General features: G+C 37.4%; 2 protein-coding genes across 4 annotated transcripts in view; one reads left to right on the plus strand and one right to left on the minus strand.

Annotated features, from left to right (window-relative positions):
* The window catches only part of ADAT2 (adenosine deaminase tRNA specific 2), a 62,442-nt gene extending 54,961 nt beyond the window's left edge, over positions 1–7,481 (minus strand). For both annotated transcript variants that reach the window (XM_073219689.1, XM_017676872.3), the window contains exons 1-2: positions 7,232–7,481; positions 574–678 (exon numbers count right to left, since the gene is read on the minus strand). In XM_073219689.1, the coding sequence (XP_073075790.1) occupies positions 574–678; positions 7,232–7,327 (201 nt within the window). In that variant the 5' untranslated portion in view covers positions 7,328–7,481. The remainder of the gene's footprint in view (positions 1–573; positions 679–7,231) is intronic.
* A 6-nt stretch (positions 7,482–7,487) lies between these two features.
* Positions 7,488–27,268, plus strand: part of PEX3 (peroxisomal biogenesis factor 3) — a 38,194-nt gene continuing 18,413 nt past the window's right edge. The window contains exons 1-3 of one of the 2 annotated variants that reach the window (XM_037022014.2): positions 7,490–7,791; positions 20,567–20,698; positions 24,604–24,685. In XM_037022014.2, the coding sequence (XP_036877909.1) occupies positions 7,719–7,791; positions 20,567–20,698; positions 24,604–24,685 (287 nt within the window). In that variant the 5' untranslated portion in view covers positions 7,490–7,718. Of the gene's footprint in view, positions 7,792–20,566; positions 20,699–24,603; positions 24,686–27,268 lie in introns of both variants that reach the window. The other variant, XM_037022015.2, reaches the window with a different exon arrangement.

The following is a 27,268-nucleotide window of genomic DNA, read 5'->3' on the forward strand; positions in this document are numbered from 1 at the left end:
ACTTAAGTACAGAGACAGCAGGTGGTAGAGACTTTATTCCTTTGAATTATCTGATACAGGGATAGTTTCCTTTACACAATACTTTTATACCTACAAAGTTGTAAATTGAGGGTGATTTTTTTTAATTCACTAAGAGGAACATATTATTTAAAAGTACTAAAGAATGTGACATGAATTAAATTGATACATTCTGTAAAGTAGAATTTTCAAATATCAGATTTGCTTAACATGGAGACAGACTCATTTTCTTCCATACTGACACTCCAATATAATAAAATCCCCTCTTGGGTTTCAGACAAGTTAGTAAAACTCCATAAATAGAAAATTAGCCCTGAAGATTTTATGGCTTCATTAAATTTTATGAATTTTCCAAGTTTAAAAAAATCAACATGTCTCACTTTTAAAATCAGAAAAAAAGAGGTGTTCAAAAAAAGAGACGTTAAGGAAAACTACCCTTCCACTGACACCTGCGGAGCTGCACACAGATCCATCTTCCTGCCCACTGTGGTTAAGTTCACTGCACTCCTAACATCACTATTGTATGTTTGCAATTATACTAATCAACTCACACACATTTTTGGTTTGATTAACTTCATTTCTTCCCTTCCCCACAACTTCATTGTTGTAGACCATAAGGCAGCCAACAGGAACTTCAATATTTTCCAGGGCTTGTTTGGCCTGAAAGACAAAAATGGAAAAATCTGAGATATAATGTTCAAAATTTAAAAGACAATAGGAAAGAAAAAGATGCACCAGGAAGAGCATATACACAAGTAAACACTAGAACAAAGAGATGCAGCTCAGCTTTCCCTTTTCACAAATATAGTTTCTCACACTAAGTGCCTGTGTTCTCTGTTGTGTCCATATCAAGGGACTCAGCTACAAATTCATTTCATAGGTCCTGACCCTCACCCCCAGCTCTTTCTTCTCATTAGAAACAGATACGAGCAAAAGATGGCTATTGATGTTCTTAAGTCACCAGGGGCTTGTGTAACTTTTCAGAGATTGTATACATATTTGCAAAGAGGTAAAAGAATAAACAACATGTATAAATACTTCATTGAATTTTTTTCCCTGTTGAAATTGTAGTTGCTTAATTTTTTGTTTCTCTACAACTTACAAAAATTATCCCCTAGAGCTCCAATAGCATGAAAGGTGACCAGACTGGATGTCTCCCTGGACCACAGTTTCTGCTCTAAGTGAGACAAGGAAAGCTTAAGAACTCTCTATGTGAAGAAAGCACACCCACTGTGGAGAACACTTTCAAAGCTCCTTTAAAAAGTAAACACCTATAGCCTATGAACAAAATCTACTCCTAAGTATTTAATAGAAGAAAAAATATGTCCACACACACACAAAAAAAAAATTTGTAAAAGAATGTTCATAATAGCTTGATTCATAATAGCCAAAATCTGGAAACAGCACAACTTTCCATCCACCAAAGAATGGGTAAATAAACTGTGGCAGAGGAACACAATGGAATACTATGCAGCAATAAAAGAAACTACTGATACACACAACAACGTGGGTAAATCTCAGACACACTGTGTAGAAAGTCAACACAAAAGCATACATTCCACATAATTCCCTTCATGTGAAGTGCTAGAATAGGAAAAATGAAACCAGTGATAGAAATTAGAACAGTGATTGCTTCATGGAAGGGGATGCACAGACTGATCAGAAAGGGCCAGAAGGAATTTTTCTGAGTGGCTAAAATTTTCTCTATCTTGAAAAGGATTTGGGTGCACAGATGTTTACATAATTCAAAACTGAACGAAGAACACATTTAAGATCTCAGCATTTTACTCTATGTGAAGTTGAGCTCAATTAAAAAATATTAGGGTTCGAGAAATGGCAAAAACCACCATTACAGAAACAGCAAACCAATTATTATATTCACAGAGTCTCCCCTCTATCACAGGCTGTCTTTTTTTCTTCTAGCGCTACTGCTGAGTGAACCACAGCAGTCTGGGACCCAGGACAGTTAAAGAATACTTGTTCAGGCCGAGAGCAGAAGCAGGCAGGTAATGCTGGGTATGCCTTGATGCTTCCACTGAGGGAATAAAGGAAGGGCGCTTGCAATCAATTCCATCTCACTGCAATCAAAAGAACCAAGGACAGCTGTTTCTAGAAAGGCATAGCATTTCTTATTTTGGCATTTTGGAAAACTAGATTCCCAGTGAAGTGTAGGTATTTACACATACCATAGGGCATACGTAGTGCAAAGTTGAAGACATTGCTGAAAACAGTTGTGTTCTATCTCCTGCACTAGCCTCTTTATTTCGCATTACACCTTATTTATAGAAGCCTTAACTTCCTACCGTAATGCTCCCATGGGTTGGTTCCTTAGCTACTATAGCCATGTTCAACTGGCACCTAAATTTTCATTTGACCAAACCTGGTGGAAGGACAGGCAGACAGTAGCAGCAAACTCTGCCTCTCACCCCTGCTCCAGGGTGGTGGGACGGACCTGGCAGTAGAAGGATATAAGGAGACAGCATCAGAAGCAATAAGAATGCATTCTTCAGAACTGTGTCATGAGCCACCCACAGGCTAGGTCTGTCCAGTTCCGTAATAACAGTTAAAGTATGCCCACTTTATGCAAAATTCAGAAGTCTGAAGAGTCCCAAGACTTGGTGACTATATACTAATAAGTATATGAACACATCATAGGCTACCTCAGAAAGGAAAGCCAGGAGGAGGCCTGACAGCTAAGGAGGATGGAGATACTATATGCCAGGGAGTTACGGCAATCATCACACAAAGAATGTTATTTGCAATAAGGTTAGGAGTACACATAGTCCTAGGTACGTATGAGAAATGAGTCATTTGTTCATCCAACAAACATCTGTGGAAGATCCTGAGACCAGGAAATTACCCTAGATTATTCAGGTGGCCCTAAATGCAACCACAAATGTCCTTAGGCGAGAGAGGCAGAGAGAGAGATCTCAAGATGTTACACTGTTGGCTTTGCAGATGGAGGAGGGGGCCACGAGCAAAGCAAGAAATGCTGCTCTAGAAGCAAAGGCAAGGAGACAGTCTCCGCCAAGTCTCCAGGGGGTGCGTGTTCCTGCTGACACACTGGTTTTGGCCCAAAGAGACCAATTTCAGACTCTCGGCCTCCAGGAACTGTAAGGGAATAAACTTGCATTGTTTTTGGCCACCAAGTTTGTAGTAATTGAAAAGATTCAAACATCCTTCAAAAGGTGAATGGTTAAATAAACTATGGCACATGTGTGCCATGGACTACTAGGTATCAGTGAAAAGGAAGGAACTACTGATTCACTCAACAACTTGGATACACCTCCAGGAAATTATGCTGAATTAAAAAAAAAACCCAAATGGTTATATATTCATGTACATAATATTCCTGAATGACAGAATCATAGACTTGAACAGATTAGTGCTCGCCAGAGTTTAGGGTTTGGGAAGGTATGGTGGCTATGAAGGGGTAGCATGAGGGGGCCTTGTGGTGACAGAACTACTCTGGTAGTTAAAACTTAACATTTGATAAAACTGCATAGAACTACATATGCACACAAGTGCCTATGAAGCTGAAGCAATCTGGATAAGCTATGCAAATCACATGAATGTCATTTTCCTGGTTTTGATACTGTACTATAGTTATGTAAGATGTTATCATTGGAGGAAACTGGGTGAATGGGCCTTCCCTGTATGCTTTCTGAAACTTTCTGTGAATCTATAATTATTTCAAAATGAAAAGTCATAATACATAAATAAAGGTGGAGTATCTAGCAGTGGAGAGTAAGAAGTGATAACCTTGTGAGGTAGGAAGAAAACCAGGGGTGCCTGGTGTTACGGAAGACCCCAGAAAAATGGTGGAAATGAAAACCAGTGGCTTGAAGAGTGACTCATCTATAGGTTAAACTTCTAGCTTCCAACTTTTACAGCAGACTGTTAGAACTACACCTCAAGTGTTCTGATATTGAGCTTGCAAATAATAAGAGCTTACAACTCATTTAAAAATGTACTTTGACCCAGGACTCTTTTAAGCCCTTAATAAGTGTTAATTCATTTAGTTAACAATCTTCCGAAATAGGTTCAATGATCTTTCCCATTTTACAGATGAGGAAACAGAAATGGGGAGGTCATGGAATTTGCCTATGTGAGAGGCTGGGACTAGAACCCAGGCAATCTGGTTCTGTTCGTTCATTTGTTCAACAAATATTTATGCAGCACCTGCCAGGTAGCAGGTTCCTGGCCACTCTGCCTCTAATCTCTACTCTAGTCACCACTGATTAGCTACTTTATTGCTATTTGGGTTTGAAGTAAGCCTAGTTGAAGGGATAAAAGGAGAGGGAACACTTAGCAAGAGAGTAAGACATAGAAAGGTTCAGGATAAAAAAACTGCAAGAGAATAAACAAATGCAGAGGATCTTCTGTAAAACTATCTCCTGAAGGATTCTATATATGGCTAGGTGGCTGTTTCAAACCTGTAGAGGAGAAGCCAAGACCAAGTGGAAAGGGAGTAGGTGGTAGGGGAAAGCAAGACCCATGTTGCCAAATGGGGTTCCAAGTCCTGACTTGTTCCCCTGGAAGATAGGTGGGCCTTCCTGCAGAACAGCTCAGAGGCCCCACAGCTCTCTCCCCTCAGGCCTTTTCTGCGCTCAGGCCTCTCCTCTTTCCTTTGGATTTTCTTTTTTCTTCAGGCAAATTTACCTCCTTTTACTGTATTTTCTGCCTCTCAATATTATCTTCTTACTTACTCAGAGTAACTTGCTTTTTGTGAAAGCCTTTAACTGCTGTCCAATGTAGAGAGAAAAATACAAGTGATGGGTTTATTTTAAAAGGGCAAAGAACAATCTTGATGAGGACTTGCCTAGCCTGCCATGCTGAGTGTGAGTGGGTAAGCAATTGGGACACTGGGTTAGGGAGGGTGTGATAGGACCACCCCAAATCCCACTGAAGTGAGTTTAGGTGAATTGCTTTCAATAAGGTATGCATTTGCTTTACTGACAAATTCAAAATAGATTTAATTAAGCTGAAAATAATTTTCAATCTGTCTCATCTTATACCTTCCAACTCTCCCACCAACTCTTCTGTCAAGTCTGATCATTCCTTTACAAATGCAAAAAAATTCAGGCAAAATGGGTCTGAAATTTGTGAGGGTCAGTTTGAATTTAACTAGCTTGTCTCTGTTGGGAGAGGCCAAGGCTTAGTTACTATTTAAAATGGCAGGTTGCTCTTCCATAACTTGACAAATTACCAACTTTCAAAACTGAAGAATGAAGTATCTCTTCTCCTAGCCCAAACACTGGTCTCCACTTTGCTTTCCAGAGTCATCTTTTGCTCTCGTCAAGACCTGCCCAGGTGTGGATAACGACTGGTCTATGAGGGCAGAGACTGTAGCATCTCTAAAGCCATCACTGCTACAAACTACTTTCTAGTGATGTGGTGGTAAAACCTGGGGCTGCGGGACTGGCCTCAGCTTGCACAGACTCTTGATGAGTCTCCAGATATATTTCCTACAAAAGAAAAAATTAGGGGAAAGACAGTGTAGCCAGAACAATTCTTGGTCAAAACATAACAACATCCAAAATGTTAAACTACACAGCTGTATTGCTAGTGACTCTTAGAAGCTCTGCTTTCCTGCTATCAACTTTAAATTCCTCAACAAGGTACTGAGAGCCTGCCAACTTCCACCCACCTTCCCCACCAGCCAACTGAGCCAGCCTGACTTTTCCTTATTCTCCTATGTTCTTGACTCTTAACCTTTGAAAAGGTTAAAACCCCCTCTGAGAATCTGATGAAAGTTATGGACTGTCTCATGTGAAAAAGGCAAATGCACATAGTATTTTTACATATAGTTACAGGATTTACAGATCCCCCTAAATCCTGGGCCCCAGGTTAGAAGGCCTGTTCCAAACAGATAGGTGGATCACCTCCTAACCCAAGGCAAAGTCCTTCATTTCTTTACACTTGGCAGTACCTCTGTTTGATCAGTGTTTCCTGTCTTTTACACCAACCCTCATCCCTTTTGTCCTTTTAAAATTCAGAAAGCATCCTCTAACTTACCTCAACTGACTTGCTCAGGATTTTGTTACCTGTTAATCTGATTGCACTTTATATCTGTCTCTTACTTTGTACCCTGGACACGTAACTTAACTAACTTCTTCATTTGGGCATGGCTTAATTTCATCAATTAAACAGTGTGCTTCTGGGAGGCAAGCACTGGATCCAGGCACTAGCAAGCCTGTCCTACTCACCTCTGCAACCCTAGAACCCAGCAGAAGACCTAATACATAAGCAACAATCAGAGTTGCATTTCCTGGAATGGTTGTGTCTGGACTTGATTTCTTTTTTAATTTCCTTCAAGCTTAACACAATATTATACTAATACTAGATGCCCAGAAAATGCATTATTACAATATACAGTCAATTTATCCTAGAAAATGTGCAACTTTCTCCCTTTCTCTCCCCATCCTTCCCCCCTTCACCTTTTTCCTAAAAAAAGTGAATGAATACCAACTATGGAATTAACTATAGGAGAATAGAGGCCACTGAGAATAGGGAGACTATTTTTTAAAAAAGCTTAAAAAATATTTTACAGCTTTAGAGCTACGTAAAACTAAAAGTCATTTCATATATGTAATATGGGTGTGCATATCTTTATATACATATACACATATATGTCAAACACTTTTATCCCTATTGAAGACCTCGATGGCCCATTTAAGTATAGGTAAAGCTTGGGTTATATACAGATATGATTAGAGACCTCCTTCATCAGCAGTCCTGAAGAGAGCAAGCGAAGGAAATAAAAAGAGAAGAGTAGGACGGACGAATGAACGAACAGTACCCGGACTTGTTTTTACTTACTCTCTACCAGTAACATCCTCGGCTTCCTTCCTTTTACTGGATATATTCAAGGGGTCAAAAATACAAAACAAGGTGACTTCGCGGATTTTCGAGTATGTCCACAGTTACGGGGGGCGCAGCACGTACGTGCCAACCGCAGCTGAACTGGGGTAAGTTTGGCGCATTATTTCATGCTGCTGAAAGAGAAATGATTTCTATATTTGTGGTCTTCCTTCTCCCAAAGCTATGTGAGAACGAGTTAAAGAAAATTTCATGACAGTGCAGCCAGCTGTTTAGCCGGAGAACGAGAGCGCCGGCGAGATTATGGTGACGAGAAGACGCTCACGGGACATGTGCTCACACGCTCGGTCCGGACGAGGGCCGGAGATAGTTCCTACCCGCGGCTCCTCACCATTTGCATTGCCTCCTCCATCCATTTTTCGGTCTCCTCTGCAGACACCGAACACTCGCCGCCGGCAGCCGGCAGGTATCCCGCCTTGGCCTCCATACCGTCCCGGGAACGCGGTGCCCAGCGCCAGACGAAGCGGCGGAGGAGCGCCGCCAGCGGAACGCGCCGGCTGCGGGTCGCCGTTTCCGGAGGAGTCGAACACTGAGGCACTCGAGAGCAAATTCTGGACGGACCTGGGTACCCGGACCAGTGAGCGAGGACGGCAGCGCGCAGGCAGCAGCAGAAAGCGCAGCTGCTCTAGGGTAGTCCACGCCCCCTTCCCGCTCCGGTGACAGTCTCTGCGGAAAGTCGCATTAGTGATTTCTGGAAAGCACGGAGGGGTCAACGGCAGTCCTGCCGGATTGTCCAGACCAAGTGACCAAGAAACGGTTTTCTAGTGAACTACCCCCACCCCTACGCAGCCTGCAGCCTACACCCTGAGGCCCTGAAGATGCTGAGATCTATGTGGAATTTTTTGAAACGTCACAAAAAGAAATGCATCTTCCTGGGCACAGTCCTCGGAGGTATGTGATAGCGTTCCTGAACAGGGGGCACTGGGAGAAAGCGGCGGGAGGGAGGTGACTGTCTTCTAAAATAGGGAAAGGCAGGGCGACCGTGCTACGGGACGCGCAGAGGGCTTTCGTTCAGCCATCGGATGGGAGCCAGGGTTCCTTTATCTCTGCAATAGTGTGATTTGTGCCCTTTGCACTGACGCTACTCCTTACCCTGTTTCTCCCCGGTCCTTTTTTTCTCACGGACCTTAGAAGAATCCACCACAATTAAGTTTCTGTTTCAAGGCATTTTTACAGACACGTTTTTAAAATTCTCTCCTGTTAATTTTATGTGAGATCTTCGTTCCTATTTGGTCCTGCCGGTACGTTAGCGTTCCTCCTTCGCAGAAGTTTCATAATCCAGCAGTAACCTAAAGCCTACACTTTGAGTGTTGTCTAGAAGTAACTTGAGGTTTTGAAAACAGCTCAAATGTACTGAAGGACTGGAAGATAGTATCAGACAAAGAAACACAAATCGATATGTAAGCCCTGTTTCTTCTATTTCAGAATACAAGTTATTCAGTAAGAAAGTGCCTGCAGGATGTTGTGCAATCTTCCTCAAGGTTGAGATCAATGCACATCTAGCTAACATAACTGAGCTGCCCAGGGTGAGAGGAGATTTAGAAAGTTGAGATAACAATCTTGAGAGTCTTTTTCCTCACATGACAGACATGTCATAATATGCAAGGACTTGAAGGAGAGAATAAAAACCCTCTGAGATACAGAAAAGGAAATGTAGGAATGTTAAGGGAGCAATTTTGTAAAATTTGAGTTTTTTGAAAAATATTATCACTGACCATGTGCTTCAGTTACAGAAGTACTGAAAAAATAAGAGCAAGAAGTTTGCCAAGGAATTTTATTGCTTTTCTTTTATTATTAAAGTATACTCTGCTGTCCCCAAACAATTTGAAATTAACAATACTTTTAGCATCAGTAATTCAGATCTGTTGATCTTGAAAGTTTGAAACAGGCTTCCTGCTGATGAGGCAAGAAGAGTTTTTTACTTGTCTCTGAGATCTATCACAAATCACTAATGTGCCTATGTAAATTTTCATTGAATTCTTTGAGAAATCCCTTATAGATACTATGTATTTTCCAATGTCTTTAGCTACTGATAGCTAATGTACAGATCTTCCTCAACCTACAAAGGGGTTATGTCTTGCTAAACCCATCATAAGTTGAAAATACTCAAGTTGAAAATACATTTAATACTCCTAACCTACCGAACATCATAGCTTAGCTTAACCTACCTTAAACATGCTCAGAACACCTACTTTAGGCGACAGTTGGGCAAAATCATCTAACACAAAGCCTATTTTATAATCAAGAGTTGACTATGTTATGTAATTTATTGATTACTGTATGAAAGTGAAAAGCAGAATGGCTGTATGTGTACAGAACGGTTATATCAGTTGTTTACCCTCATGATTACATGGTTAGCTGGGAGCTGTAGCTCAGAACCACGAGAGGATTATACTGCATATTGTTAGCTCAGAAAATGATCAAAATTCAAAGTATGGTTTCTACTGAACATGTATTGTTTTCACACCATTGTAAAGTCAAAATTTTTGTAAGACAAACCATCGAAAGTCACAAACTGTATGTTTAAAAGTATTTTATATATATATAAAATAGTTTTTCATACATGTGTGTTACATATATATATGAAACAAGTATAAATAAAATATTTTTGCCACTACTGAAGGAAGGAAAATAATCTCTTCTTTAGCAATCTCAGGAATAATAGCATACCCCTTCAGACTTATGGAACAACCTAATGGCAGATGAGAAATAACTGTAGGGGAGGCAAAGAGTATAGCTAAGAGGTAGAGCTTTATTTTTCAAAACTCTATTGAGAGCTTTATAGTTATAGATTAAGAGGAGTGAGAAAGAAAACAAGGTTTAAGGGGACAGAAAGATAATAATCCTACTGTTTTATAAGAAAGAGGAAGTTAATCTATAAAGAAAAAAGAGTAGATAACTTTGACATTTGTTTGAGCCTCATATTCTTTCTGCTTCGAGGGAAAGGTCCTATAACATTTTACATTTCAGTTACTCTAATTTAAGAAATGTTTATCAAACGCCTATAGTGTTGAAAGTAATACAATTGGAAATCCGAGGTTTTCATTAGAGAGATTTTTTAATAGTAATAGCTACTATGTATTAGGTGCCCAATGGACACTGTGCTAAGTATTCACTGGGCAGAGAAAAGGTTAGTTATTATTATTCCCATTCAAAATGTGGGAACTAGAATCCTAAGAATTTAAAAAACTTGCCTTGGGTCCCAGTAACAAGGAGGCTAGAATTCAAAACCAGGTGTGTTAGATCCTGGAGCATTCTCTTTCCACACTATGCAACTCTGCCTTCATAGACTTTATGGTCTGATAAGAATGAAAAACAAGTATCGTAGTCCATTCAGGCTGCTATAGCAAAATACCACAGACTGGGTGGCAGTTCTGTTGTTCTGAACAACAGAAATTTATTTCTCACAGTCCTGGAAGCTGGAAGTCCAAGATCAGGACACCAGCATGTTAGGTGAGGGCACTCTTCCAGGTTGCAGACTTCTTGTATCCTCACATGACAGAAGGGGCTAGAGATCTGTGGAGGTCCCCCACCTGCTAACACTATCACCTCAGGTATTAGGATTTCCTTATATAGTTTTGGTCGGACACAAGCATTCAGACCATAGCAGCAAGTATACAAGTACAGGTAACCCTTAAACACATGGGTTTGAACTGCATGGGTCCACTTACATAAAGACTTTTTTCAGTAAATATATTGGAAACATTTTTGGAGATTTGCTACAATTTGGGAAAAACTTTTTTTTAGTACTTTATTATAAGAATACAGTGTATAATGTAAACAACATACAAAATATGTGTTGGCTGTTTATGTTATCCATAAGGTTTCAATCCAATAAGACTATTACTGAGTTTGGGGGGAGCCAAAGTTACATGGGATTTTCAACTGCACAGGGGATCTGCTCCCCTAACCCCTACCTTGTTCAAGCATCAACTGTAATTAAAATATGAAACAGTAAGAGACCTGGAAGAAATGCTATACAGATCAAACCTCCAAATAGCAGGTGCCGTTGTAAAAAACAGCAAAGGACTTTATGGAAGAAGTGCCAAATTTTGACAGACTTGAAAGCTAGGTGAGCTTTCAACATGTGGGCTCAAAGAAATTTGGCCAATGGCTCAGTGGTGGCAAAAAATCTAAGTAAAAACTTTGTGTTACGGGTCCTCTTAAGTAGTAATTTTCTGCATTTTGGATGAGTAACTGCTTTAAACTAGTTTGTACAATTTGATCAGTTTATGAAAAGACTAGACTAGTGCTTCTCAAACTTTTTGATCTCAGGTCTCCTTTACACTTTAAAAATTCAAGACTCTAGGGAGCTTTTTAAAATTTGTATCTCTTAATAGCTGCCATATTAAAAATTAAAACAAAAATTTTAATGTTAATTAACTTAAAAATAACAATAGTAGACCCATTACAGAGTAACATAAATATAATTTTCAAAAAAATTAATGAGAAAAGTGCATTATTTTACATTTTTGCCAGTCTTTATACTGTCTACCTTAATTGAAGGAAGCTGAATTCTCTCTTTCTGTATTCATTCAGTTGCAGTACCACATGTCATGTAGCCTCTAGAATTCACCATACACTCATGAGAGAATGAGAATAAAAAAGGCAAATAGTATTTGAGTAGTATCATGAAAATAATTTTGATTCACAGATCCCCAGAAATGGTATTGAACACCTCCAGGAGTGCCCAGGCCACAACTTTGAGAACAATTACACTAAAGAGAAAACAGAGAACCACTGGATTCCAGTTTTTTGGCTTGCTGATTTCAAAAATTCCCAGAGCATCATTTTATAATTTATATCTTAATCCCTATAATTTCATTTCTCCCCAGTTTTTCCTCTCTTCATTCATTCTTTCATTCAACAAACATTTGAATGAGAGTAAGTTCTTACTCTCACTATCCTGGACTCTGCAAATACAATGGAATAAGACACAGTTCTTGACATTGAGGAACTCGTGGAGCAGTCCAAAAAGCAGAAATGGAAACAAAGAAAAGTAGTGCAAAAATAGTATTTTAGTACTACCATAATTGAGCAGTGCTGTGGGAGCATAGAAGAGAGAGACATGAAGGTGTCTAGCAAGCTTCACTGGAGATCCCCTTGAGTTAAGTTGTACAGCTAGCAAAAGAGAGTGGGACACAGCAGGAAAAGGGATGTTTAACAGATTTAGAGACAACGGTTTTGATGAATCAAAGTGTGTTTCACCATAGCTAAAGCACAGGAACAAGAGGGGCATAGCAAATGATAAATGTGAAGAAGTAGCTGGGGTGCAGATCATGACGGGCCTTTCTTACTGTACCATTCTACAGAATTTGGACAGTATCCTGTGTATTAGTGCTTCTCAGACTTCTATGTGGATAAAAATCACTTCAAGGGTCTTGATAAACAGAATTCTTTTCCCAGATTCTGCTTCATTAGGTCTGGAGTGCAGTTCATTAATTCATTAATTCATTCAGCAAATATTTGCCTAGCTCCTGTTGTGTACCAGTTTTATGTATTGGGAATGCAGTATCATGAAAGAAAAGACATTTGGGGATGTTTTCAAGAAACTTCCTTAAAGGTTACATTTTTAACCAGTACCCCAAGTCATTCTGACATAAGCAGAACAGGAAATCCACATTAAGAAGTGGTGACAGGGTGTTAAAGAATTCTGAACACAGGAATAGTGAGGTCAGATTTAAGTTTTAGAAGATTATTTGGCATACAAAAGACGGATTGGAAAGGTGTGAGAACAGAAACAAAAGAGAAGAGCTTGGAAGCTGTTAGACCAGTTGGTTAGCATTAATATTCAGGATCTGAATGAAAACAGTGGTAAAGGAGTTGACTAAAGTGACAAAATTTAGAAAATATTTCTGAAGTAGAATCAGTATAGCCGGATTTCGTGGTCTTTTAGATTGGGAGCAGTATTAATAGATTATTTTCAAACACTTACTGAAATTGTTAACCTAAGAAAGTCATATTACAGGGATTTTCACCCAGGAAGAGAAGACTAAGAAATGGTTTAAAAACATGCATTTATAATACTGAAAGACTAGAAGGTATGTTGCTTTACCAGCAGTGTTCTGAAAGAAAACCTCAAAACACATTTCTTTTTGAGGTATTTAATGTATGTTTTCATTACTCATAAATAAAGTCATAGATACAGAAGAAGCTTTAAAACACATATAATCCCAGCTTATGTTTTATCAATGAAGAAATTTAGACCCAGAAAGAGGAAGGGACCAGCTCAACATTACCTACCTAGTTGGTGCCACAGCCATCAATATCTACTGTCTTCCAGGTCTGAAGTCAAGTTATCCAGTCAAGTGTGTAGATGATCCTGAGCTACATATTTTGGCCATTGAATTCTCTGCCTTCATTCATATTTTCCTAAGGAGACAAATCTGTCAAAATTATAACTTACAAGTTTGGGGAATGAGAGCTTGGTAAATTAGACCATATGTGGGAATTGTTACTTCAGTGCTAACTCAAGAAGAATAATGGGTTGTGGGGTTTCAGCCTAATTCTATGTATTAGTCTGCAAGGGCTGCCATAACAAAGTACCAGAAACTGAGTGGCTTAAGCAAAAGAAGTAATATTGGCTCACTGTTCTGAAGCCAGAAATCCAAGGTCAATGTGTTGGAAAATCTGTTCCTTGTGAGGGCTGTAAGAGAAGGTCTGTTCCAGACCCCTCGCTTTGGCTATAGAGGGCGATCTCCTCCCTGTGTCTTTACATCATTTTCCCTCTAAACATGTTTGTGTCCAAATTTCTTCTTAAAAGAACACCAGTCATGCTGGGTTAGGGCCCCCCCCTAATGACCACATTTTAACTTGATTACCTACCTTTGTTAAGACACTATCTCCAAATAGGGTCACATTCTGAAGCACTGGAGCTTTAACATATGAATTTGGGGGTGGCGGGAAGTGGGGAACACAATTCAACCCATAACAATTCATTTTCTTTTTTAGCTTTAGTTAGAATATACTACCAATACAGTAGTTACTAAAAAAATTTTACCAGGCACTGTTGAGAACCTAAGAAAAGCAATGGATTTTCTTCCCAGGGAAACAAATACCAATCAAATTTGCTGTTTTTCCAGAAAATTCTTAGTTACATAAAGGATGTCATTGCAACATTTTATTTTATCCTATTATTATTATAAGAAACAATAATTTTACACATAAATTGTAGCAATCTGTTATGCAAATAAAATACAAGCAATTCATTGAGAAGTAGTTGCTGTATAAGAGTTTCCTATCAGAGTTACTTTGTGAAACACAAGTCATTTTCTTCATTGTTGTTATTGTGGCACTGTCTGAGGATGGACTGCAAAAAAGATAGCTGTGAAACCACATATGAACTTTTATTTGTTCTGTATATTTGTTCTGTAAACGAGTATAATACACTTATTTGCATATAAACATAACAGCAATCATACTTCATTTCTAATTATTTGTAGCACATACCCTTTTACTGAACTATTATTTCTAAGAATACATAACATGTTATCAGTTCAGCTATAATGCGTATATTAGTGAAAATAATTTAGGGTATGTGTTTGCTTTGCAGTTCCTAGAGGGCTCCTCACTCCCTACCTACAACGAAAAAGCCAAATCCAGTTATTTAGGTCATGCACAATTTTTTGGTAGTTACTGGGAGTCACAGATAGTTGGAGGTAGGTGAGGATTAGTTAGTTACTCCCCTCCAACCTTTTTGTCAGGTTATAATGAAACAAATTATGGCACATATAAAACACCCATTAGCAAGCATAGGTAAAACAGTATCATAACTTGTTCTGTAAATTCATTGAAGCACAGTATCCTTTTTTGGTGCTACAACAGAAATATGCATAAAAGATGTACCTGAAGAAAATGCAACAGTATTCTAGCTGTAAGATTCCAATGGCCATTTAGTTAACTCCTTTGACTAAGAATCTCCCAAAATAGCAGCTGAGGATATGAGGCTAAGCCATTCCAAAGGGTGAAGGATGTGCAAAATTCATATATTCTTGTTCACATGAATATTATTAAATTGTTATAGTTAAGCCAGTAACTTAAACACCACTAATTTAATATGTGAAAATTCATATCCTGTACTCACTATATGCTAGATAGTTGAAGTGCTTAAACCATGGAGTGTAGCTTTTCATCAAATGCTAACTAACCACTCCTGAGTGTTCACATTTCCAGCCAGGACAACTGCCCCCAGGGCATAGACCTGACTGCACATTTATATCCTACTGTCTATGCTCAAATGTGTTCAAGCAAATTACAGGCTACATGACCCCACCAATATTTTTATACTTAAGTGTTAGGAATTTCTGTGTCCTCTTCTCCCTCCCTTTTCACTTAGGTACTAGTTTTAGATGTCTTCCTGACTACCTACCTTTTTTATTCTTCCTTTTAAAGTTTTTATCTTGTATTTTTTAAAAGTGTTATATGTTAGTTGAAGAATATATGGGAACCACAGAGAATCAAACTAAAGAAAAAAATCACCTGCAATTCCACTATTAAAGAATGATCATTGTTTATTATATATTACAAATTAAAACCCATCTGTTTTTCTGTGTACCTACTTATATTAAAAACCAAGCTTCCAGGATCTTATTTTATGATCTAACAATATAACATGAGTATTTCCTTGAGTCATTAACGATTTAGCAATGTGATTTTTAATAGCTACATAAAATTACATCATATGGAATTATATACATAATTTATTATATCTATTATATACATAATTTACTTAAACAATTCCCTGTTACTAGACATTAGACTGTCTCCACTTCACTACTTAAGGCATTGCCAGACTTTGGCAACTTAATTCCTTTTTATTTCTTCAGACTTAGTCCTTTGTACCCGTGTGTCATTGGCTGTTTAAATGCCCTTCTCTTTAAGTCACAATTCTTAATTTTACTTTAGGTTTTTAAAAGTTGCAGTTTTTAGCTTTTCACTAATATAAGCCTTCTATATCAATAGTGGTTTAAAAATATTGTTTGTAATTGTTAATATGCTGATGAATTGGATTAATATACTAGCTTGGGTTTTTTTTGTGGTTTTTTTTTGCTATCATTAATGTACAATTACATGAACAACATTATGGTTACTAGACTCCCCCTATTATCAAGTCTCCACCACATACCCCATTACAGTCACTATCCATCAGTGTAGTAAGATGCTATAAATCACTACTTGTCTTCTCTGTGTTATATTGCCTTCCCCATGTCCCCCCCCTACATTATATGTGCTAATTGTGATACCCCTTTTTCCCCCTTATCCTTCCCTTCCCACCCATCCTCCCCAATCCCTTTTCCCTTTGGTAACTATTAGTCCATTCTTGGATTCTGTGAGTCTGCTGATGTTTTTACATTTATCAAACAAATACAGTTTGTGGCACAGTTTTTGCTTTGCTCTTATACTCCACAGATGAATGAAATCATTTGGTACTTTTCTTTCTCTGCCTGACTTATTTCACTGAGCATAATACCCTCTAGCTCTATCCATGTTGTTGCAAATGGTAGGATTTGTTTTTTCTTCTAATGGCTGAATAATATTCCATTGTGTATATGTACCACATCTTCTTTATCCATTCATCTACTGATGGATATTTAGGTTGCTTCCATATCTTGGCTATTGTAAATAGTGCAGAGATAAACATAGGGGTGCATCTGTCTTTTTCAAACTGGAGTGCTGCATTCTTAGGGTAAATTCCTAGAAGTGGAATTCCTGGGTCAAATGGTATTTCTATTTTGAGCATTTTGAGGAACCTCCATACTGCTTTCCACAATGGTTGAACTAATTTACATTCCCACCTGGAGTGTAGGAGGGTTCCCCTGTCTCCACACCCTTGCCAACATTTGTTCTTGATTGTCTTTTCGATGATGGTGATCCTTACTGGTGTGAGGTGATATCTCATTGTGGTTTTAATTTGCATTTCTCTGATGATAAGCGATGTGGAGCATCTTTTCATGTGTCTGTTGGCTATCTGAATTTCTTCTTTAGAGAACTGTCTCTCTGCCCATTTTTTAATTGGATTATTTGCTTTTTGTTTGTTGAGGTGTATGAGCTCTTTATATATGTTGGATGTCAGCCCTTTATCAGAAATGTCATTTATGAATATATTCTCCCATACTGTAGGATGCCTTTTTGTCCTACTGATGGTGTCTTTTGCTGTACAGAAGCTTTTTAGTTTGATATAGTCCCACTTGTCCATTTTTGCTTTTGTTTCCCTTGCCCAGGGAGATATGTTCATGAAGAAGTTGCTCATGTTTATGTCCAAGAGATTTTTGCCTATCTTTTTTTCTAAGAGTTTTATGGTTTCATGACTTATTATATGTATAATTTAGGAATTAGGTCTTAGATCCATTCTGAGTTTACTTTTGTGCATAGTGTTAGACAATAATCCAGTTTCATTCTCTTACACGGAGCTGTCCAGTTTTGCCAACACCAGCTGTTAAAGAGGCTGTCATTTCCCCATTGTATATCCATGGCTCCTTTATCGTATATTAATTGACCATATATGGTTGGGTAATATCCGGGCTCTCTAGTCTGTTCCATTGGTCTATGGGTCTGTTTTTGTGCCAGAACCAAATTGTCTTGATTACTGTGGCTTTGTAGTAGAGCTTGAAGTCAGGGAGCATATTCCCCCCCAGCTTTATTCTTCCTTCTCAGGATTGCTTTGGCTATTCAGGGTCTTTTGTGGTTCTATATGAATTTTAGAACTACTTGCTCTAGTTCATTGAAGATTGCTGTTGGTATTTTGATAGGGATTGCATTGAATCTGTAGATTGTTTTAGGCAGGGTGGCCATTTTGACAATATTAATTTTTCCTATACATGAGCATGGGATGTATTTCCATTTATTGGTATCTTATTTAATTTCTCTCATGAGTGTCTTGTAGTTTTCAGAGTATAGGTCTTTCACTTCCTTGGTTAGGCTTATTCCTAGGTATTTTATTCCTTTTGATGCAATTGTGAATGGAATTGTTTTCCTGATTTCTCTTTCTGTTAAATCATCATTAGTGTATAGGAATGCAACAGATTTCTGTGTATTAACTTTGTATCCCTCAACTTTGCTGAATTCAGATATTAATCTAGTAGTTTTAGAGTGGATTCTTTAGGGTTTTTTATGTACAATATCATGTCATCTGCAAACAGGGGCAATTTGACTTCTTCCTTGCCGTTTAGATGCCTTTTATTTCTTTGTGTTGTCTGATTGCCATGGCTAGGACCTCCAGAACTATGTTGAATAAAAGTGGGGAGGGTGGACATCCTTGTCTTGTTCCTGATCTTAAAGGAAAAGCTTTCAGCTTCCTGCTGTTAAGTATAATGTTGGTTGTGGGTTTGTCATATATGGCCTTTATTATGTTGAGGTACTTGCCCTCTATACCCATTTTGTTGAGAGTTTTTATCATGAATGGATGTTGAATTTTGTCAAATGCTTTTTCAGTATCTATGTAGAGATAATCATGTGGTTTTTGTCCTGTTTGCTGATGTGGATGATGTTGATGGATTTTCGAATGTTGTACTATCATTGCATCCCTGGGATGAATCCCTCTTGAACATGATGTATGATCTTTTTGATGTATTTTTGTATTCGGTTTGCTAGTATTTTGTTGAGTATTTTTGCATCTATGTTCATCAGGTATATAGGTCTGTAATTTTCTTTTTTTGTGGTGTCTTTGTCTGGTTTTGGTATTAGAGTGATGTTGGCCTAGTAGAATGGATTTGGGAGTATTCCCGCCTCTTGTACTTTTTGGAAAACTTTAAGGAGGATGGGTATTAAGTCTTCACTGAGTGTTTGATAAAATTCAGCAGTGAAACCATCTAGTCCAGGAGTTTTGTTCTTAGGTAGTTTTTTGATTACCAATTCAATTTTCTTGCTGGTAATTGGTATATTCAGATTTTCTGTTTCTTCCTGGGTCAGCCTTGGAAGGTTGTATTTTTCTAGAAAGTTGTCCATTTCTTGTAGGTTATCCAGTTTCTTATAATATAATTTTTCATAGTATCCTGTCACAATTCTTTGCATTTCTGTGGTATCTGTAGTGATTTTTCCTTTCTCATTTCTAATTCTGTTTATGTATGTAGACTCTCTTTTTTTCTTGATAAGTCTGGCTAGGGGTTTATCTATTTTGTTTATCTTGCTTTCATTGATTCTTTCTATTGTTTTATTCTTCTTGATTTAATTTATTTCTGCTCTAATCTTTATTATGTCCCTCCTTCTACTGACTTGGTGCCTCATTTGTTCTTCCTTTTCTGGTTTCATTAATTGTGAGTTTAAACTGTTCATTTGGGATTGTTCTTCTTTCCTGAGGTAGGCCTGTATTGCAATATACTTCACTCTTAGCACAGCCTTTGCTGCGTCCCGCAGATTTTGCAGTGTTGAATTATTGTTGTCATTTGTCTCCATGTATTGCTTGATCTCTGTTTTTATTTGGTCATTGATCCATTGATTATTTAGGAGCATGTTGTTAAGCCTCCATGTGTTTGTGGGCTTTTTCGATTTCTTTGTGTAATTTATTTCTTGTTTCATACCTTTGTGATCTGAGAAACTGGTTGGTAGAGTTTCAATCTTTTTTAATTTACTGAGGCTCTTTTTGTGGCCTAGTGTATGATCTATTCTTGAAAATGTTCCATGTGCACTGGAGAAGAACGTGTATCCTGTTGCTTTTGGATGAAGTGTTCTATCAATGTCTATTAGGTCCATCAATTCTAATATGTTATTCAGTGCCTCTGTCTCTTTACTTATTTTCTGTCTGGTTGATCTGTCCTTTGGAGTGAGTGGTGTGTTGAATTCTCCTAAAATGAATGCATTGCATTCTATTTCCCCCATTAATTCTGTTACTATTTGTTTCACATATGTAGGTGATCCTGTGTTGGGTGCATAGATATTTGTAATAGTTATATCCTCTTGTTGGACTGACCCCTTTTATCACTATGTAATATCCTTCTTTGACTCTTGTTACTTTTTTTGTTTTGAAGTCTATTTTGTCTGATACAAGTACTGCAACCCCTACTTTTTTCTCCCTGTTAGTTGCATGAAATACCTCCATCCCTTCACTTTCAGTCTTTATTTGTCTTTGGGTTTGAAGTGAGTCTCTTGTAGCAGCATATAGATGGGTCTTGTTTTTTTATCCATTCAGTGACTCTATGTCTTTTGATTGGTGCATTCGGACCATTTACATTTAGGGTGATTGTCAATAGGTATGTACTTATTGCCATTGCAGGCTTTAGATTCATGGTTACCAAAGGTTCAAGGGTAATCCCCTTACTATCTAACAGTCTAATTTAAGTCACTTTGTATGCTATTACAAACACAACCTAAAGGTTCTTTTTTTTTCCTCCTTTTTCTTCCTCCTCCATTCTTTATATGTTAGGCATCATATTCTGTACTCTTTGTCTATCCCTATATTGACTTTGGGGGTAGTTGATTTGATTTTGCATCTGCTTAGTAATTAATTTTTCTACTTTGCTGTGATTTTATTTCCCCTGGTGACATCTATTTAGTCTTAGGAATACTTCCATCTATAGCAGTCCCTCCAAAATGCACTGTAGAGGTGGTTTGTGGGAGGTCAATTCTCTCAGCTTTTGCTTATCTGAAAATTGTTTAATCCCTCCTTCAAATTTAAATGATAACCTTGCCAGGTAGAGTATTTATACTAGCTTGTTTTTAAAAATAATTTTAGGAGTATATATCCTGGGGAAATATGGACAGAAGAAAATCAGAGAAATACAAGAAAGGGAGGCTGCGGAATATATTGCCCAAGCACGGAGACAGTATCATTTTGAAAGTAACCAGAGGACTTGCAATATGACAGGTAAGGCCAAGAGAAATATTTATATATGAAAAAAGCTACTTCATGGCTTGTATTAATTTGCATACCTCCAAGGACAGACTTAAGGGAAAAGGCAAAGGGCAAAGGAGAATGATAAATCTAGCCAGTACTTACATGATTTAACTGAAATATACCATTTAATGTAGATTTAAAAAATCAGTATAAATCATATAATATAAAAGCCTGTTCATTCATTCTTTTTATTCATTTAAAAATACTTGGAGTGCCCAGCGTTGGAAAATAGATGGTAAACAATAAAAAAAAAATACCCTGACCTTCAAAGTTTATATGCTAGTGAAAGAAAAATAAACAACAAATAAAGAGACAGTGATGGCTGCTATGTATATAAGGAATATAAAGCTGTGTGAGGAGTGGGGATGCTCTTTAAGATAGAGCAGTCAGGAGAGTCAGGCCTCTTGGAGGAGGTGACATCTGATGAGAAACCAACCAATACAGTGGAAGGAGCCATGCAAAAATGCCAAATTTTGAAGAGAACAGGTATAACCAGCATAACTCCTTTAAAAAATAGTTCTCAAATCCACGTCAAACATGGTTCTTATTGTTTTAAACTTAATTCTTCCTCTGACATTTCTTTCAAGGATAATTAACTTAGAAAGAATTTATAAAGGTAGTGTCTTATTCAATTTTAAAAGAAATTTTTTCAGAGTTGAAAGGACTTGAGTTCAGTCTCATTTGACTGTGAAAGGGGGTGAGATTAAGGAGGTTAAGAGACACATCCAGTTACAGCTGGAGTATATTTTTAATATTTGAAATAATAATATTGCATTCTATAAAGCAAACAGTAATCATAAATACTGTAAATGATGACAATGCAGATGTGGCACAGTGAGTTCAGATCCCAGTTTTGCCCTGTCAATCTGCATGTCTCTAGGCAAATCTAAATCTCAGTTCTCTATACGGTGATCATCATAAAACCCACTTCATAAATGTTTTGTGAGAATGTGATGAAATAATGAACATAAAGTGCTTGATGCATACTAAATATCCAGTAAATGATAAATTTTTAAAATTACATAATTATTTAAATTAATATTCAGCATTCAATATGGTGGTGCTACAAGGATATTTTAATTAATTTTTAGAGAATAAGAACAGTTTATTTCTGGTTATTACTCAGATTTTCAGAAAATAGAAACAGAGAGCTCCTGGAGTCTCAAAATACATCTCAGTTTGACTTGGACCCTTGTGTCAGTTTGGGTTCTCTTGGAAGCAGATGCCATGATGGAATTAAATGTGCAAGGGATTTATTGAGGGAAGCACCTGCGAAGAATAAAGGGGAGGAAGCAGAAGTAGGCAAGGAAAGCCTTTAGACCACAGTGCAGGTCTGACATGCGAGTAGAGAGGGAAAAGGAAGGAAGATCAGGTAGTTGGAGGCTCAATTCTAAAAAAGTTTTGGCAGGCCAGTAAGGAGTCCTCAAAACAGAGTTCCCTGGTAGAGGAGTCCCACGGGAATGGACCTGCTGTAGAAGCCCCACCAGGCACCTCCACGGGCTGGGAGCAGCACAGACATGGTGATGGATCCAGAGGGCTGGCAGCTACTATGCTCCTTCCAGCAGAAGATGTGGTGGCACATTTCCATGAGCATTACAACCCCCAGATGAATACAGAGCTGACCACAGCCAATTAAAAATAAAGCATGGTGATCACTAGGAGCCAAAATAGAGGTTCACTGAAAAACTTTCCAAATTAACCTTCTGGTATGCATTAATAACTGAGTTAGAAATCATATAATTAAATTTTTATCCTTCTGAATGGAATGTAATGGAAATAGTTGAAAAATAGTTTTTTTTAAATATAGCTAGTTTTTTTACTCAAAAAGTTGGTCCCCATTTGAAAGATAGCATCTAACAAAGTGCTTCTGTGCCCTGCTCATTGGCTTTATCGGTTTCATGATTTTACTGAAGATTTAGGCCAAATTTGCACAAGACCCAGTGCTTGGACACATAGCTGACACCATAAATGAAGTTTAAGGAAACAACATAGGCTTGTCCTATATTAATGATAGGCTGGAATAAATGAATTGTTCTGTATTAAGTCATTTGTACTGATACAGAATTATTCAAGCTTGCTTGGAAGCAGGATTTATATGAGTAAGAATTGGGTCTAGTTGAGCAAAAGCTTGTTATGAACAATAGTAGAATGTGACTTCTAGAAATACTAATTTAATCTTGGACTACAGTCATGAAGTTTGTGGTTCAAATCAAAAGTAGTTACTGCATGCTCTGCTGTAGTCAGAGTACAGATCCATTTCTGCCACTCACATGTTAAGAAGATACAAACTAGAATGTGTCAGAAGAAGCCAAATAAGGATAATAATAAGCACTAACCCTGAGCATTTCTGTATACAAAGAAAGCACTCTGCTGAATTCTTTATATGTCTCAATTAATGATTACCACAATCCTATAAGGTAGATCCAATGTCACTCCAGTTTACAGATAAGAAAACTAAGGCCCAGAGAGGTCAAGTAACGTGCTCAGGGTTACACAAATTAATGGCTGGTAAAGGATCATCTTGTCATTTGCGGTTGGACTGGGGACGTTTATCATGGAGACCAGCTGGCTGAGGGAAGACATGACTGCTGTATCCAAGTGAATACAGAAACATATTTGTTCCGTGTTAATACAATGGCTGGAAGAGAGGACCAGACTGTCTTTGGTTGAATAGGCTGAAGTGGAAAGTAAAACACTCTTCTCTCTCAGGAGAATTATTGAAGAGACTCCTCTTAAATCATGTTGTTATACCACATAATCTTTAAACCAGTTCCGTACTAACTTCATTTTGTGAATGTAGGACTCCAGCCTTGCCTTTTCTTGGTAAGGTAACATCATGTTTGGGTTAGATATATATACCAAGTATGTTAAGAGACAAGCTACATTGTACTTGGGCTCTGAGCTGCTACTTCACTTAATGGTCTAAATGACTTAGGTGATTTAATCATACAGTTTGGGGAAATAGACTAAAGCTACATGGTGCAGCACTGAAATAAATACCTAGAGTCAGTTACAAGCTGAATTGTCTATAGAAAAAAATAATAGGAATTTTGTAATTATGTCTCGCCTAGTCAAGAAGTAAAAATTATACACTGAAGTTTTACCTTTTAGAATGTGGCATTTGTGATCTCTTGATAGTTTTTCATTTTCATCATTATTTAATTTTAGAAACTCATTTTAAATTTATGTATGTGCATTTCTCTAACCCATCTTATACCATGTGTAGAGCTGTAAATAAGGCTCCTATAAATTACATGGAATGTTTTCTCCATAGAGTACTCTATCTTATTTTCTCTTTGTGTTATTCTTGGGAGTTACAGGCAGTAGCCATTGGCAAAACCAAAACCACAGCTCAGCAGCTCTTAATTCATAGCCTGATGCATACTTATCTAGGTCATAATAAATATTTACTGCTGTTTAGTGTTCAATAAGTAAACTTTTTTCTAAAATTAGAAATAAAATATGAAGCAAAAAGTATAGCTAAAGATTATAATGTTGCTTTTGATCATATTATTATATCAGAAATAAACATTCACTGTGAAAAATTTTGAGTATAGAAAAGAAAGACTTATCCGCCATCCATAGCCCAAACCCACCACTGTTAATATCTGGGAATAATTCTTCCCATACTTTCTTCTATGTGTATTTGTTACTATGACCATAGTGTATGCATAATTTTGTTCATTTAACATAAGCAGATAAATGATTTGTTAGTATGTCATCAGTTTTTATTAATAATTTGAAAATTCTAACCCTGACTTTCTCTTCCAACCCTTATGAGTTGCTAGTTCTGTCATACAGCCTAAAACACTGAATTTCTCAGTGAAAGCAGTCACATCACCTGTGAACTTTCTGATTTTCTGTTCATATTACAGTGCTATCCATGCTTCCAACACTGAGAGAGGCCTTAATGCAGCAACTCAACTCTGAGAGCCTCACAGCTCTGCTAAAAAACAGGTAAATGCAACATACAGTGTTTTTAATTTACATACTACACTTAAATTTATAGGATGAACTGGAATACTTTTTGAAAGTCTTTGTTTCCTTATTTCTCTTTCTAATTAAAACTTATAACTTGCGGGCTTACTTAGAAAAAATATTTACTAACTATGTCATTGAGTTCATATTTTGTCTGTCTGTTTATGCTATATTTTGATGCATAAAGTATTTAGGTCAATAATATTTATATGTATTCTGGTTTCCAAATAAATAATCTTATATCACTTTGACCTTATTCAGAAATGTACTGACTACTTATGGAATGTGTTCCTAAACCAGATATTGTGAAGCTAAATTATATTAAGCATTGTATTTATTAAAGAGTTTACAGTTTAATAGGTAAAGCATGTGAACATATATTTTAGATAAATAAGGCATATGATCTTATTCTTTATATTATCAACAGATGAAATAAAAATATAACAAGAGCATACAGTGATTATTTACCTTACCATGACAGATTACTGTGTAGAAAGCACTTGCCGACATATGACCTTACATATGGAGTACAGTGTGTGCTGGGGTATAGTAATTTAGGGGGATGCTGTGTTAGTTTGATGAGACTTCCAGAAGGAAATGGCTTTTCATTTTAATGAACAAGTTGGATGAAATGGTTTCACTAAAAAAAAAATTTAATCATTGTAGCCTTACTGAAATACTCTCTTTCCTTCTAATTGTTATGGATTGAGTTATTTCTCCTCAGTCCTTGTCCCTGCCACAAAAAAGAATTGAAAGGCAGAGACACAGTAGCAAAGTAAAGTGAAAGTTTTATTTCAATACACTTTGACAGAAAAGCGGGCCAGAGTCAAGGTAGACAAAAGCCTCCATCCTTTAGGCGAGAGGCCTATATATTGCATTTTGGCTAAGAGGCACCTCTTTGATTGACAAGGTGGGGTTATTTGATTGACAGGTGCTTATGTATAGCCATCCCTCTCAGTGCTGATGTCCTTTCATTTGATGAGGTGTGTTTTGGGAAGTTCACAGTTTTGCTTGATTGGGCCCACACTGGGATCAGGTTGGGACCAGTGTGGCCTGGTCCTGACGGGCAAAGAGGTTATCTCCCTGCAAAGCCTTTGTTGTCATCATGTGGGACCCCCTCCCTGTGCAGTTTGGGAAGGTTTTCCTTGAACTTTATCTCCTCTCCTCCCCCACCAGCTGCTCATGTCTCTTTCTATCTAACGTGATCACTCTGCAGTAGCCAGGGGAAAGAAGTGCTGTTTCTGGAGTGTCTCTCTCTGTGCCAGTCGCAGTATGAGATACCTTCTGTGCATGCGCCTGATCTGTCTTTAACAATTAAGTTAGTTTTCACACATCCTCCCATTTAATTTCCACAATATCCTTGTGAGGCAGATATTAATCATCTCCATTTTGCAGATAGGAATTTACTTCTCAGGTAAAAATAATAAGCTGGAACGTTTCTTTGAAAACACTTTCTATATTCAGGGAATACCTCCCAAAATAACAATAGATTTACTTAGGACTGTTTAAAAATGTGATTAAAGTATAATGCTAGTGATAAGAGGTTTCCCCCCTAAATTTCATCATTCTTGGAGGTTGACACACTTTCACCACTACTTACAGGTGTTCGATTCAGTTTACAAATTCTTTAAATTATATGAAGAAGAAACATATAAGCAGATTGCTGTCAGACAAGTAATGCTTAATTGCCACCTGCATGTATGTAAATAGTGGATACAGAAAATAGATTTTTATTGCCTTAAGTCTTAGTCTTATTGGAGAGACAAGACAAATGAAGTAAGTAATAATAGCATTTTTTATAACAGGACGCAGTAAGAGGTGGCATTCTTCCTTCTTGGTGAATGTTTGCTGCAAGGCCCTGTGTTCAGTGAGCTTTAGGGGAGTCATGACAAGTAATATAAGGTCTCTATTTCCCTTTTAGACTTTGATGCCCAAGGGGGGAAGTACATGAAATAAATGATCATAATTCAAGATGTACTATGTTTAGTCTATGGCAAAAAAGTAAAAGCAAAATGTGGGGAGAATATGTGGGAGGATAGAGAAGAAAGGGATTAATTTTGATGGATAATCTTAGACAGTTTTCAAGAAAGGTGACTTTCCTGCTAGTACACAGAAAGGAGAATTTCTTAAATTCCTAAGAGTTTAAGGTGGGCAACAGTTTTCTTTATTCACTGTTTCCTCTTTAAATATCTCAATGTTATTTTTTTCTTGTCTTCCTTTTGATAATGAAATTACTATTTGCAATCCATTTCAAAAATATTTGCATAAGAAGAGGCTTGAGCCCTTGCATGATGTAATAAGGCCTGTAATTTTATGACTGCTTCTCTATTGGTTTTCAGTCAACTCTGGATTCATAGAAGTCAAGCAATTTAATTTTCTCTTTAAACTAATTATGATAACCAATCAGAAAGAAGTAACAGATTTGCTGGTCTTATTTTTTCAGTTTTATAATAGGAAATAAACATCCATCACTGTTTCCAATACTTGGCATTCTTACTGAAGATTGAAAAATGGCAGTCAAGTTTCAATGGCCAAGAATCTTAGACATCCTCCTCCTTCACA

The sequence above is a fragment of the Manis javanica genome, chromosome 13, assembly GCF_040802235.1.
Source record: "Manis javanica isolate MJ-LG chromosome 13, MJ_LKY, whole genome shotgun sequence".
Lineage (NCBI taxonomy): Eukaryota > Metazoa > Chordata > Mammalia > Pholidota > Manidae > Manis > Manis javanica.